At 32.1% G+C, this 15,689-nt stretch overlaps 1 protein-coding gene across 3 annotated transcripts in view; it reads left to right on the forward strand.

Annotated features, from left to right (window-relative positions):
* LOC129940317 (centaurin-gamma-1A) overlaps positions 1-15,689 on the forward strand; it is a 455,674-nt gene that overhangs the window by 395,549 nt on the left and 44,436 nt on the right. Inside the window, exon 1 of one of the 3 annotated variants that reach the window (XM_056048623.1) lies at positions 4,406-4,652. The exons of 1 other annotated variant lie outside the window; for it this stretch is intronic. Coding sequence is in view for 1 of the 2 variants with exons in the window: in XM_056048622.1 (XP_055904597.1) it covers positions 8,660-8,825 (166 nt within the window). In the remaining variant the exon portion in view is untranslated. Of the gene's footprint in view, positions 1-4,405; positions 4,653-8,032; positions 8,826-15,689 lie in introns of those variants that run through there. One more of the 3 variants, XM_056048622.1, reaches the window with a different exon arrangement.

Raw genomic sequence — 15,689 nt, forward strand, 5'->3', positions numbered from 1 at the left:
TCTCCGCCTTCTTGCTAAAAAGCAGGATCATCAACTCTAGTTTGGGAGATTTTTGCACAAAAAGGTATGTCAGTAGAAGCACTCCGCAAGGTGGTGTTCTGTCCCCTCTTCTGTGGAACATAGTGGTTAACCAACTACTAATATCCCTTGACAGGGAAGGCTACATAGTGGTTGCGTATGCCGATGATGTTGCTATCGCCGTCTCACAGGGGAACATCCTAATACACTGAGAGACTTCCTCCAAAATGCACTCAATATGCTCACTAGATGGGCTGATCACTGCGGACTTAGTATTAATCCTCAGAAAACAGACCTCGTCCTTTTCACACGGAAATGCAAGATCCCAGTAATTGTACCTCCTTCAATAAAAGGTATACCACTAATTTTTACCAATGAAGCCAAATACCTTGGTCTGATATTGGACAAAAAATTAAGTTGAAAATCCAATATACAGGAAAGAGTTAAAAAAGCTACAGTAGCTCTTTTCCTTTGCAAGAAAGCTATAGAAAGCAAATAGGGTTTTCAACCTCGCATAACCTACTGGCTATACACATCGGTCATCTGACCAATACTTATGTACGGGGTTGCAGTATGGTGGACTGCACTGGATAAAGTCACATACTGCGACAAACTCAGCAGAGTCCAGCGCACTGCATGTCTCTGCATAAGCGGGGCATTAAGAACCACACCCTCAGCAGCGTTAGACACTCTCCTCCATCTAACACAACTCGAAATCTTCAGTAAACAAGTGGCAGCGAGCACAGCGATAAGACTAGACGCCTCATCTCAATGGACCAACAACAATGTGGGGCACTCCATCATTTTGAACCTCTTTGGTTCTATACCAAAGTACATAGACTACACTATTCCTAAACCCCTATTTGGAAAAAACTTCCAGGTATATATTCAATCCAGAGATGAATGGGAAGACAAAAAACTCCTGGATAACAAAAATATTCATTTTTATACAGATGGATCCAAGACAAATGAGAGAGTTGGTAGTGGTTTGTACTCAGAAAAGCTCAATCTAAGCATCTCATTCCTCCTCCCTAATCATTGTAGCGTCTTTCAAAGCGGAAAGACCTCCTTGCTAAGAGAAAACGTAATGTCAACTTCTGATATCCGCATCTTCTCTGACAGTCAAGCTGCTATCAAATCCCTTGACGGTGTCTCGACCAAATCTTTAACGGCCCTCGATTGTCGATCGTCTCTTATGGAGATGGCGCAGCAATTTAACATTAACCTCTGTTGGGTGCCGGGTCACAGAGACATCACAGGTAATTGTAGAGCCGATGAACTCGCTAAAAATGGAACCGTCATACCTATTTCACCTGAAAGGGAGAAGATAGGTATACCGATAGCTAAAAGAAACAGCTTTTGCGATAGCAAATTCATACATGCGCAGCCACAAAACTCATATGGCCTTCACTGGACCTAAAGCGCTCTAAAGACTTGTTATCTCAAAGCAGACTTCATATTAGCTCCCTAATAGGTGTCCTTACGGGACACTGTCTTATAGGCAGACACGCAATACGAGCCTCAAATGACTTCTGTAGGAACTGTATGGACGAAGAAGAAGAGGAAACAATCTCTCATACCCTATGCATTTGCCCTGCTCTTTCACTCAGACGCAAACTTCATCTAGGGGACTACTCTTTTGATAATCCCAGTGAACTAGCTAAAAAGGATATCAAATATCTTCTTGCTTTATAAAAAGCTCAAAATGGTCCGACTAGTTAATAGTTATTCTCTAGATTCATGTGGTATCACAACGGGCCTTTCTCTTGGCCTAAGTGTGTGGATTTTTAATCCGCAGCCACGTTAACCTTACCTACCTAACCTCCGCCTTCTTCAAGTCACTCGAAATTTTATCCCGATCAAAACTAAACTGCCATTTGCTAAGGCCCTTACCAACTGTGCTGTGTGGATGTTAAATCTTTTGCAAACTAGACTGTGTGACTAGCCGCTTATAACAATATTACCCCCTATATTTATAATCTCCGTCGTTATGATCACATATCCATTTTTGCGGTACGGAATTCTGGTTGTAGCCTAGACAGCTTGATAAACTTTCGCTCTCTGAGTAACTTGCATAAAATCATCCAAACACAACAGCCTGATTATCTATAGGGTAAGCTGAATTTCCCTCATTCAACAAGTCCTTTGCTTTAATATTACCCCGATACAATTTTCTAAATACTGAGCGTCAATTTTGTATTCATATTTTACGCCTTTGGAACTCTCCACCCATCGCTCGCATCCATGAGAAGAATAAGAAGCATAAGTAGATTTAAATTTTTACTTTTCAATAATTTGGCAAATAATTAATGTAAAATTTCCTTTTCTTTATATAAATATGTAAATAGAAGTCTTAAGTATATAATTTATATTCGAATTCTGAAATTGAAGTAAAGGCTTGCAACACTTTATAAGACTCATGTCATACCTTGTAACGATTTTTAAAATAAATTAATACAAATACAAATACTACCTCTTGCTAGAATTGACAAATTCTCCAGGAGTAATTCTTGTCATGAATGTTGCGCCACCCAATTTAACTTAATTCAATTTAATTTAAGACAAAGCTACCATTATCTGGGCTTGTAGTCCAGTAATTTACTAAGTTTCTTGAGCACTACGCAAAAAGAGCGTTCTATAACATCGTTGATTTAGTTTGACTTCATTAGGTGATATCCAGGTGGAAAATTCTGTAAGATTTTGTTGCATTTCCGTTGCCGTGGTTGTTGTTGTTAAATCAGTCAATTTCCGAGGCTTGTTGTTAGATTATTACTTTCAACAGTCCCAAACAGTTACGGCACGTTCATGTTTCGTATGGTACATGTTATTCCACCTACCCGGCTTATTAATCTTAAATATTGCTAAAACTGTTTAAAAGCTGATTTTCGACTCGAAAATTCCGATAATCAATGAAGAAAATGACTTTGAAATTATTTCAATCTATAAAAAATACTGTTTTTAACATAATTTTTTAATTGACAACTTTACAAAAAAACTGAAAAATATAGACTTTGACTTGTTGAGAACAAAATATATTGGTTTCAGACTTTTTTTTTTAACTTACACAATATATTATTAATATTTTGAAAGACTTTAGGAGTATCGCCATCCTCTCTGAGATGAATATTTTCTAAGAAACTATATATGCTTAAAATACTCTCATATCTGGACTTGTGCTTCACCTTTAGTGACCTTTCCTTAAGCAATTCGAACTAAATATTCTTGGTTTAAGAATACTCATCCGAATACCTTCAAACTTCGTCATACTTTCAACTAATGAAAATCGTTCCTCAGCAATACTAAATATAAATCTTGGTAAAATAAAGGAACTCTTTTAACTTTTCTGTCACCACTTTGATACAGTCCAAAGAGGTTGTTTCTTCAACTTTGGATAAAAATTCAATAAGACCTGTGAAGATGCTAATACATTTTGCTCAAACAAATCACTTCCGTTTTCACTCAAGATCAGCAAATAAAATAAACTGATAGAACCATTTGACCGACTTTTTTACCTTTTCAATTATATAAACGACATCTTGCTCTAATTCTACATAATTCTATTTTTTCCGAATGAATCTTTAATCCTATGTGTGACCCAAAACCCACCTCTTATTCTATCTTAGCCGGAACTAAAGGTTCTAAATTACTGCAAATTTCCAAACTTTACTAAATCTCAAGAAAATATAACATATAAGTATTGAATCAAAGAGATTTAAAATAATTTGTCAGTCTAATCTTACCTAATCTTACCAACTAAACTCTTTATTCTGTCCCTACTTTAATTATATTCCTATGGCAACACTGTAAATTTGCAAATCCTGCAATGACCCAACTCCAAACAAAAAAATAGCAAAACCAATACACACTCTCCTGCTCTGCTTCTACTGCTGCAACGCCTGACAGACTGATAGTAGTTTAGTAAAAGGTAACTTACTTGCACAGACACACACCGTTATGCTTCGTTTTCCTCTTCCACGTCCACTTCCATTCTTTTCGTCACTTTACAGATTTAAACTGTCAGATAACAGAAGCAGAAGCAGAACACTCTTAAGAAACAACCTCTTTAAAGTTCTTTCGAACTTGAAACCAAATTTTGTTTAGAACCCTCAGACATGTTTGATTCAACTTAAGAATGTTGTTAACAGTTCGAACTTATGCTATTAACAGTTGTTGCTTTTAGATACTAAACGAACTGCATCGTCGACTTATGCTCAACACTGCGCTGCGACTGCATTCCTTTGCAGAAGAAGAGGTTTTGATATGGTGCACTGTTGCATCACCATTTACCAACCATATATTGAATATTATTTTTCCATTTTCCATTTCCAACAAGGGTTGTTCCATCTTTTGTTCGAAGCTATTCACACAGTTGTGTCACGTTGGTATTTCACAAAAAACGTCAGGGAAAGGCTCTTTCCTCGTCGTCGTTGTCGGTCTCGGTTTGGTCCTAGGTCCTCGAAGTGTGTCAGGAAACGTTCGTTGTATATCTTTCTATAGAAATAGTAAAAAGTTACGTAGTAAAGTATTACGTTTACTCCCGGGAGTTGTATACTAGGAATTTGCTTTGCTTTCTTTTCTCATCCTGAGTTTTTTTTGTGGAAGAAGCGAGGATTCTCATTTTAGGGACAATCTGGGTAAGAATAAAATCATATACTTTTATATACATGCAACCATATTTCCATACTCCAGAATTGCTTATGTTTGTTGTAGCTTGTAGCTTTTAAGTTTTATATCTATGTTTTTTTTTACATACATAATGGAGTGCGAGTAAAATAAGTCTAACCTACTTCGACAGTTAATATTGTGTGTATCTTGTATCTACGGACGACGACGGCTACCGACACGGGGCTTTTTTTGTTTCTTTTGTTTGCTGCTAATCACCTGCCTAATTTGCATGTGCCGGGGAAAAGAATACCTATCTATAAGTACTTAGTTTTGGTTGTTGCATCACAATACCTGCGCCAACACCATCCATTTGCAAATCAATGAAAAGCAGGGTACCTCAAGCTCTGCACTCGTTCTGGTAGGATAGGTCTATAGATACATCGACGAAGTTTTGCAATAGTTGCGCCTCAAATTTGACCTATAAAAATATTGTTGCATGGTCCTACAGTCACTTTGTATCTTTTGCAGACTCTATCTGTTTGCTTTGTTGTAGGTGTGAAGATGTGACGTGTACATTGATTTATAGTGTGAAGCAGTTTTTGTATTTTAAAAGTTTTCCGGGACTTTCAGCTTTGTAGCCATTGTTTAAGCTCACTGTGCTATGCATCAAGGGATAAAATAATAACGGAGAGGTATAGCAAAAATTCTAATTGAGTTGGAGGAGGCCAGTAAGTGGTTGTAGGCATTGGCAATGGAGGGCGGCGGCGGTGGTGGTGGTAGACGCAGGTGTTGCAATTTATTTTGATGTTTTTTTTTTCTTTTTGTATTGTCCTTTTTTTTTTATTTTCCACTCGTAGCCAGCTGTGTGGAATGAAAGGATTTTGTTCGAGTTAATTGCTTTGGGGAAGGATTTTGGGAGACCATCAATGTTGTTAAAGGTAGAATAAGTATACTTGGTGTTGAAAAGATTTGTGGTTTAAGATGTTGTTGTTGTTGTATTTAAATATCTTGATAGGAAAATGTTGGGGTTTATTTTATTAAGATAATCCTACCTTTCTACGGAGTGAATGAAGTGAAGTGAAATTGAATTAAGTGAATCTTTGTTTTTGATTGTTTATTTTTGGTCTAATCACATTTTAAGATCCAGCATCGGGAAGTACAGACTTTGATCTTTTGTTGAATTTTATTCACTTGATGAAGCAATTTGGGATGTAAGTAAGAACATAAATGTTTTTAAAATAATTGTGTTAGTTGTGGTCTGGTTTTTATAAGAATTTGAATTAATGGTAGAGGAAACTGTGGTATTTGAAGGTGTTGAATTAGATTCAATGGAAGAACTAGACGTGGAACTGTGTCGAAAATTAAAAGTAAAAAATGGTGCCTCATTATGGTTCTTACTCTTTCAATAGAATTTAATACAAAATTTTAATAAGATTCATGTGAAATTCGCCAACATGAACGTATGCCATAATTTATTTTTGTACAAGTAACAGAGACATTTTTTGAGCTCTGTCAAAATTATTTATGTATCGACGTGAAACTGTGCTGCATTCGAATAGAGTAAAGAATGTTAATTATAGAGTGTCAAAATTATGTAAATCGAATAATTTACCATATTTAGTATATTTTTAAACCAAAATAGAAAGAACTGCAAAGAAGACACCGCCCATACATAGAATAGAAATTTAATAATGTTTTCTATAAGTATAAAAAGAATATGAACTTATTCAGCATGAATTCTATATTGAAGTTGAAATATACCCATAAACCAAGTTTATTTGTTTTTTCTCTCTGACACGATAACAAAACAATGGTAACTATGGCGTATACGCACTTTTTCAATGTATTGACTCTGTTCAATATTTAAATCTATTGTTGTCTGTAGGTATCACATCACTTTTATATTGTGGATAATTGAACTCTTAAAAAATATGGCAGTAGGGTATAGTAAACAATTCTATACAAACCAAAAGCAATAATAAGTAATATTTCGTCGTTCCGCCTCTTTTTTTCATGAACTCACGAATGCGGTTTGGAATGAAATTGAAGAACTTTTTAACCAAACTTCTTCTATCACGCATTTCCCCACAATGATCATTTTTTAGACGTTTTTCTCTTATTTTGTTTCCCTTTTTTGTCAACAGTTCTGAATTCGAAGAAATAACAAGAGAATCTTTAAAAATAATTACCTAAACATAAAGAATTCATCAATATTTCTAAAATTGTTCAAATGAATTCATTAAATTAAATTTGAGCGTATTGTTTTGGCTCGGTGTCCCCAGCATGGTGAAATCTGTCCCGGATTGAAAGTCGGTGAATAAGATGCACTTCCCTTCATGAAGTCGATTAAGGCCTTCCATTTCCAGGCTTGTAATTTTTAATTACATTACGTAGGTACACTTCATTCATTGGTGCCAACCCGATGTTTCATTTTCATATTGAAAATATTTATATTCAAACATAAGACAATAGTTTTAACTTAATTTAAAAAATACATACATGTATCAACAAAAAAGTAGAACATACATTTATTTCAAAAATTAACCAAATACCATTATAAAGTTAGATCTACTTTGATGACATTATTTTAGATTTTTTTAAAACTCATGATTGGACACTTGAATATAAGTTTGAAAACTGATGTATCTTTTTTCATGACTTATTTATTTATTATTATTATTTAAATATGAATGATTGTGGAAGTTATGTTCCAAATACATTTTTTTCTTGATTTTCCTTCATAAGGTTTTAAATTGCATCAACATAAAAGTGTTTGGTAATAGAAAAAGAAGAACTAACGTTCCTGACAATGACTCTGATTCACCAAAAACCAGCAACAAATTCTTAGACCAAAATCCTCTTGAGAAAAAAAGTATACACAATTTTGTTTACCTACCTACCTCAAATAATCCCAAAGCCCCACAAATCCACCCAAAAAAGGTCAATGATTTTCTCTGATAACATACAGAACCTACAATCACAATAAAAATAAAAACAAACACTTTTATTCCGAGTCACACACATATTCACTGGTATTAAAAAACAACAAAATACCCCACCAAAATCCATCTATCTTTTTAGTCTGCAAAAAAACACGTGTACAAAACTTGCCGAATCATAAAAAAATCCATAAATCCACCCAACAGATGCAAAAGTATCTCTATTGCGTCACAAGTTGTAAAAAAGAAAACGACCGACCCAACCAAACAAAACAGAAGCAGAGAAAGAGAAAGAATAGTAAAAATAAAAAAGAGACAGAAATAATCTGTTGCAATATTCAATATTAACAGACTCTGTTACGAGTCTGTTAAAGTGTTCGCATCCAACAGATACATTTTTGTATCTACAACCACTACGTTATACTTCGCCGAGGCGGTTTTCCTCCAAACCGAATTCAGTTGATATCTGACTGTAGATCTGTTAACGTCGGTCGGATTATTGTCCGTCTTTGTAGGTTTTTTTGTTATTTTTGTTGTTGTGTTAAGTAAACGGGAGATCTATCTCGTAGATACTTTATGCGAGCGAAATTGTAAAAAAAATGTTAGCTTATCAATGAATCATTTGTCGGTCTAAATTTGATTTAGTTATTTTGTTTTGTATTAATGCCACGGTTAAGGTCGGATTAAGTGCTAAAAGTTTTATTATGGGTCGTTTCGGCTATGCACTTATTAATTGAGATGCTTTGAATATTTGTTGCAAAAATAAAAAGAAATTTACAATTCAAAACCCCATCCATATGTTGATAGTATGACAAAATGTTTACCTTAGTGAATATGATTATAGTGAAAGATAAGAATTCCCTACCCCTTGGATAAATTTTGCGCATAATCTTATAAAAAAGTTTAGATTAAACTTGATGTGTGTATATTTGTGCAGCGCGCGTACGAAACCTATACTTAAAACGAATTTATTGTGTTAACAAATAAATTATAGTTCAACCTAAAAAAACCAAACAAGGATATCTTACTACCTGCCATTTTAAGGATTATACCTAAATATATAGAAAAAAATAGTTTTTGAAAAATCAAGGAGCATCATGTTGGCTGTTAAAAATTTCTTCCTCCCCGAGAGGAAAGCACCGGATACCCCACAAAGATTCTCACGGATGCCAGAAGCTTTTCTACGATCGATACGTCGTAGATCGTTGCGTGTGAAAAGGGCTAAAAGTTTAGTTGTTCCCGATCGGGAAAAAAGGAAATCAGGTGAGGTAGAGTGTTGCGACAAAAAATACAAATTGTATTTTATTTATATAGAATTTTTAAAAATAATGTCTAAACTTAACTCAGAGAAGTTGTTTGGTCTTTGTACTGGCCTCGGTTTTTTTATTTCGAAAATGCCATAGAATTCAAAAATTTCAGTAGTTTCTGCAAAAGTGTAAGCCATGATGATTAGATAAAAGAAGTTAAAAGAATTAACCTTCAATACAAAATCGGCATATTTTTGGTTTAAAAAAAATAGAAAAATCTTTACTTGTTGCTGTTTGTCATAATTTATGACAACTGTCTGTTTTAAATAAAATATTTGATTTAAGTTTCAGGACGATTTTATTTTTACAAAAATACTTGACTACAAGTCCCCCTCTTAGTTTAGAAATATACAAATTAAGACCATATGAAATAATGACGTTCATTAAAGGAAAAGTTATTTCTAAATTAACCCGCATATTTTTTACTTGATTACACTGTCTTTTGGGTTTTCGATAATTTTATGACTTTTCAAACAGAATCGGTGTGATATTGAACTCTGGAAAGACGCTTGTTCTTATTTTTAAATTCATATAAAGACAATTTAATTTAAGGACAACACCAATGATATAAATAATGTCCCATTATTGTGACATTTCTGCGTTTAAATTGAAAAAAATACAAACTTCAGTTGGATATTTTAACAATAACTTGTGTTTGATCAATTATTTTGTCCAAAAATTAGTTGAATCCAGAAAAAGAAAATGTTTATCAAATAAATTTCGAAATTATGTTTCAATCATTTCAAAACAATTCGCATTGATTACATAATGCGATGAGTAGGCTGCTGAAAGAGTGAAATGTCAGTTTGAAAATTTCTATCACTTTAAAAATGTCAAATACTCGCTCCGAATCCATTCACGATTAATTCGTCGGATTCTGTAATCGCAATGATTATATTTTATTCCAAAATTATCTAAATATCTAATATCTAATTATCTAAATATCTAATATCTAAATATTGAAATTGATTATATCTAAATAATTAATTTCTTTTATTCTTAATTTTCAAAGTTCGCCAAAATTTAGAACCTTAAAACGTATTTAATTTGAACCCATTGGTTCTTGGTTATGGACTTCCAAGGAAAAGCTAGGTTAAGTTAAGTTTCTTGAATTACTCAAATAAAATAAGAAAACAAATTACAAAGTTCTTCATATTGATTAAAACAACGCACTAAACTCTTCATAGTCTCTTATCATTTATCAATTTGTAGAAGGTCGGTTCTGTTAAAACGGAACAAAATAGCAAATGCCACATTATGCCTATTGTAAAAATAGAATTGACGTATATATATGGCGTCAAGTTCAGAAATATATACAAACAAAAATATTAAATTAATAGATATTGAAGGGTTCCTAAAGAGATATCGTGCAAAACAAAAATATTGTCACAGCTTTGATAGAAAGCTTATCAGTGAATCAACAAAATTATAAACGATTCATATATATATATAATTTATGGAATTTATTACAATGTCAATATCAAAGTACTGTTGAACTTTTTTATTTTTACTGAAGTTGTGTCTTTGTTAATGAATTACAAAAAAAATTGATAAAATATTTCTTAAGATTGTCAGGAAAGGTTAATCGACATTTAGAGTAGATATCTACTCCGTTGACACTTAAATATTTATAATAATATTTATTCTATGTAATCTATCGAAACTTTTCAATATTAATAATCGAATAAACAAAAAGCCCAAAAAGAATGTTGTTTCAAAAAACTCTCTGTTTTTATAAAAAAAAATATACTTTGTCTCAATGATTTGATATTTAATGTTTCAAATGTAGACTTAAATTAAAAAAAAAACACAATTTTAACAAATTATCAAATTAGAGACAGCAAAATACAGTTTGTGAATCTATTGAAACTCTTTCTAAAAAATAGTTTCTTAAACTAAATAAGTGTTCACAACCTCTACTGTCCCAAAACCAATAAAAGTAGGCATCATAAACAAATAAATAGCTTTCTTTGCTAGAATTCACTTTTATTTATTAATTTCTTTTTTTAATGGTGCCTTTACAAAACTAAACGTCTAAAAATTACTATCTTTAAACTGTCCCAAACGAAATTACAAAGCACCAATAACTTAGTATAGCGTTTAATTTCTAGAAACTTAAAGCTTATTAATTACATTAAAGGACAAGTGACGAGTTTTCATGTTTTGGGACAATGTCTCAAATTGTCTATAGTCCCTTACATGACCTTGATTAAATAAAAAAAAACAAACAAATTTGTATTCAATTTGAAGTAAACATAATTCTAATTTAGTTACGATTCTTTATTTTCTCAAAACAGCTTATTATAACGTATATAATATAATGATGACTTCCCAACCATTATATTATAATCAACACAAGCATCATCAATCTCTCTCTCTCCATAGCGACTGATGGTGATTCTAAAAATACCCAAGTCATTGTCTTCAAACGTCTGAACGTCAACTAATCAAACTCAGATAAGTACTTGGTCGCAAAAAAAGCAACAGTTGACGTGTCTGCTTGATTATGAACTTTTGCTGTTTCATTAGTGGATTTCTATTTGCAGCAAAATTGATAAACACAAAAAAACACACTTAGATAGATCTTTTGTTTATAATTTACTTCTTGATGAGCTCAAATGAACTTTTGCTAAGCAATCTATAAGTCGTTAGTCATTAATGAGCATCACAATAGTTTCTGAAACTATTTGGATTTAAAAATAAGTTCTTTCTTTTCTAAACCAAGCAACTTATAAAAAAAAAACTTTCACAAACAAGTAAGTTTGTCCCAAAGTTACAAGAACACAAATCGTTAAGATTAATTATGTTCTCAATTTCCCGCATAGTCAGCTTATCCTGTGCAACAAGTTATCTCTCCCCCACGAGACACATACATGATCCTTACCCTATAAAGGAACCCTCTTAATACTCCCAATAAAATCGCTAAATAGATTGCAAAAAAAGAAAGAAAAGATTTGTATCTGTGAGTTACTTTTCCCTTGATTATTTCTTTCCCATCGAATTGATTGATGAAAATTCAATTGCAAACACGCACCGAGAGTGAAGCAAGTTTATTTTGTTCTTCGAGCCAGAATACTTACGAACATATGAAAAGGAAACGTGTCACCTGAAGTGACGTTCTGCATATCCAATGAGACATACAAAAAGCTTATGACTGAACTGAACATCGTAGGTTCTGTACGCTCACTGTAGATACATGCATACGTACCTTTAGATTGTGTATCTTTTTATCTCTGCAAACTTGATAATAGGCGAGATAGTCAGATACATTATTGTCATTGAATGTAGCGTGCATGTTGGGTATGTGAATACTTTGTGAATTGAGAGATGGGTGGCAATTTATAACCTTTAGCTATTGACGATGTATTTTGTGTTCTTTTGTATTTTGATCATGATTTTTATCGTAGGTAGTTATTGTTTCGCTCGGAAGCCCCGAAAATTGATTTGAAACACAAGTTGCAGGCAGTTTTTTTTATATTTATTTTTTGGTTTTGTGTAGAATCTTGTTGAAGAAGTTTAATTATAAAGGCGGCTTCATTAGACAGCTGAAAATGTATGCGTTTTATTGAAGTTTTACAGGTGGAAGACCTAAATTTAGTGAGTGAGTGTGGCCAAACTTGGATATTATGACACAATTTTGTATACTTTCAGCTTGTTTTAAATTTCGGTACATATTCAAGTTGTGATTCATTTTGAATAACAAGTATACAATGCTAAAATCAATGATAGATTTCAACCAGAAAATTTCAGTTTTGTTTACTAAAATTTGGGACAAATGTTCTAGTTTATTTAATGCATTATTCAGAAGTGCAATTAATGTACATTTGAAGAAAGAAAACCGCGTATCAAAAATGTGTACATAATTTTTTAAAATTTACCTAAATTTCGTTTGCATGTAGTTGGTCCGCCATCTTTTGAGTTGCGAAATTCTGAATATGAAAATCTATAGTATAGTTTATACAACTTTTAGAAAAATTAGTGGTCACCATATTTTTTAAAAGCAACTTAAAAAATGTAAAGTATTTGACCTACCAATTTTCGAATCTGAAAATTTTATAATCGCAGTTTGACTAGTAATCGTTTGTACAAATTTGTACATACAATCATTTAGTTCGTACATGTCCCAAAGTTTTGGGACAAAACAGTTTTTTGTAAATTTAGTTTTTTAATTTTTTATGATTAGTTTTTACATGTCCCAACGTTTTGGGACAAGACACTTTTTTGTCAAATTTTGTTTTTAATTTTTTGAAATTATTTGCAATCGTTTGAATATATTTTGTATGATTTTTCATGATTAGTTTTGTACTTCTGCAAATTCTAAAAATTCAGTTTGACTGATAATCGTTTGTACAAGTTTATAAATCCAAGTGTTTAGTCTATTCATGTTCTTAATTTTTTTACTCACATTTTTTAGTTGACATTTGTATTTAGTTTTGTTAAAAGCATGAAATCGTTTGTACATCTCTTAAAAGCATTGTTTACCTATAAGTTTCAATAAAATAATCTTCCCTCTATTCTCAAAAGATAAAATCAATGTTTATCAATGCCCTAATTTTGTGCCCTATTTTTTTGTTGAAAATTTACAACTTTTCATTAAACAAATTTTGGTATTAATAGAAAAAGAATTATCTGCATACTATGCGAATTACATTTCTACTGATTATAAACTTACAATTTATTGAAAAAACTTATTTTTTTATTATTACACACAAATAAAATACTGGTAAAACAAAATATTAAAAGAAGATGGTTTATGTTTCTGAACGAACTCACCGAATGCTCAAACCTTTTTTTTCGATAAGTTAGTGTCTGGATGTTTCGAATATTTTGGTAAGAGTTCTTTCTTACGTTATGAGCGATCTTATTGTGATTTTTAACGAAGACTTGACGAAGAGAGGCCAAAAATGACGATTGTTTTCATAGTTGAAATTATCGTTTGAACAAAACATATAAACGGTTTTTGGGACACCAAGATTGACAAATTTACTGTGAGATAATCTGTAAAACGTATATATTTTATTTGCTTCAATGCTTTTTTTTAAATATCCCAATTCCTAATTTTTATAATTTTTTGTATCGTTTCAGGTATGTATCATCAAAAATATTCGTGATTCATTATATTAGCACACCTTTCTAATGTAAGTTTGCATATTTAAAAACTGAACAAAAATTCTCTGTCCTAGTTTCATAAACATTTTTACTTTGCAAATATTTGCCCAAATTTTTTAGTACCGTCATTCACTGTGAATAAAAGTATAAGTAGGCATGAGTATATAGTTGCTGTTAACCTAAAAAGATAAATCACTTACAGTCACCTGTGTTATGCCAACAAAAACAAAAAAAAACACTAGAGTTCTTTCCTTGAATACCAAAACTAACTTTATTCTTTACCTACATTGAATGCAAGTAGAACGGAAAATAAATTTTTAATAAGCAATTCCCATTCAAGGATGTGTTTTTTTCTCCTGTGCTTAGAAAGTTGATATAATATGTCCCTACTTTACATAAGACTACAGTCATTTTGAAGCGCAGCAAAAGGACGAAATAGAAACCCTTATATTAATAAAAATCATAGCTAAGAGGGTTAGTTTAAACTATTTTAAACTCGTGCCCTCGTGTATCCTACACACTCACGATAATGTCCTTTTATATAAAACAGAAAAAATAATTGAGTGTGAAAAGCCGATACATGATGAATAGAATTTTTGAAGGGCATGTTGCTCTATTTTAAATATACAATTTTAATTATTTTTAGTTGATGATTAAGTACTTTCGGAGCTTTGATATCATTGAAGATTTTTTCTTGAGGAATTTTTTCTGGCATCATAAAACGAGTGTATTCGATAAATTGCGCACATTAATTGTGGCAATTTTATTCACTCAACAAAAAATCATCAACATCTGTTAAAGTTTTTTTAATATTTTATTCGCAATCCAAAATAATTTATCTCAACACATTTTAATGAGATCATGGAATTTCCATTAACGGCTTAACAAAAGAATAAACAAAAAATAAACAGTCGTATCTATACTCACCAGACATCTGAGTGTCTGAGTATCTTTATCTTTTTTTTTAAATCCAAAGAACACAAAAAAAGCATCTTTAAATATGTGTTCTTGTGTCGAGAGAGTTGGTTTGGTTTAATATACACCGCGAACAAAATCAAGTTAACTTCCGCATTCACCGAACAACTGAACTTATTTTATAGCGTTCAGGGTCGTTGGTATTCAAAGTATCTCTCATACTCATACTTGGATTTGTTTTTATAATACCCAATCAAAAAGATACAAATCTATCTTTTATATACACCTTTATATGTAAAATAAAGAAAGGGCAATCACAATTATTTTTATTTCCATACAGCACATAAACTCATCGTTATCATCACGTTGTTGGCTTAGAAAGTCTATTAGAGATAGAAGAAAAGAAAAATAGGTGAATAGAATGTGATGATTAATTATTTTACAAGTTTTTGAAGAGTATCTCTATTTTGTGGAGTTTGTTCTTTTTGTGTCTTAGGTGAGAAATCATTAATCATGGAATTGCGGGTGTATCGTGTTTTGTAAAGGTATGAATACAAGTAAGTTGAAGTTGTGTCCTTTGTGAAAAATTGGCTTTAGATACGGCCTCTAGAGAATAAAGTGTCAACGTTTTGAAATGTTTCAATTTACAAAAAAAAAAAAAACGATGTGGGAAGATTGAGACATTTTCATGTTTTCATTGTGGGAAGGACTGGATACACGGTTTTACCTTTGACAGTTGATTATATTCTTGCAGTATATTTTTGTTTTTGCGAACAAAGAAAAACTTAAGGACATG

This window comes from Eupeodes corollae, chromosome 1, assembly GCF_945859685.1.
Source record: "Eupeodes corollae chromosome 1, idEupCoro1.1, whole genome shotgun sequence".
NCBI lineage: Eukaryota > Metazoa > Arthropoda > Insecta > Diptera > Syrphidae > Eupeodes > Eupeodes corollae.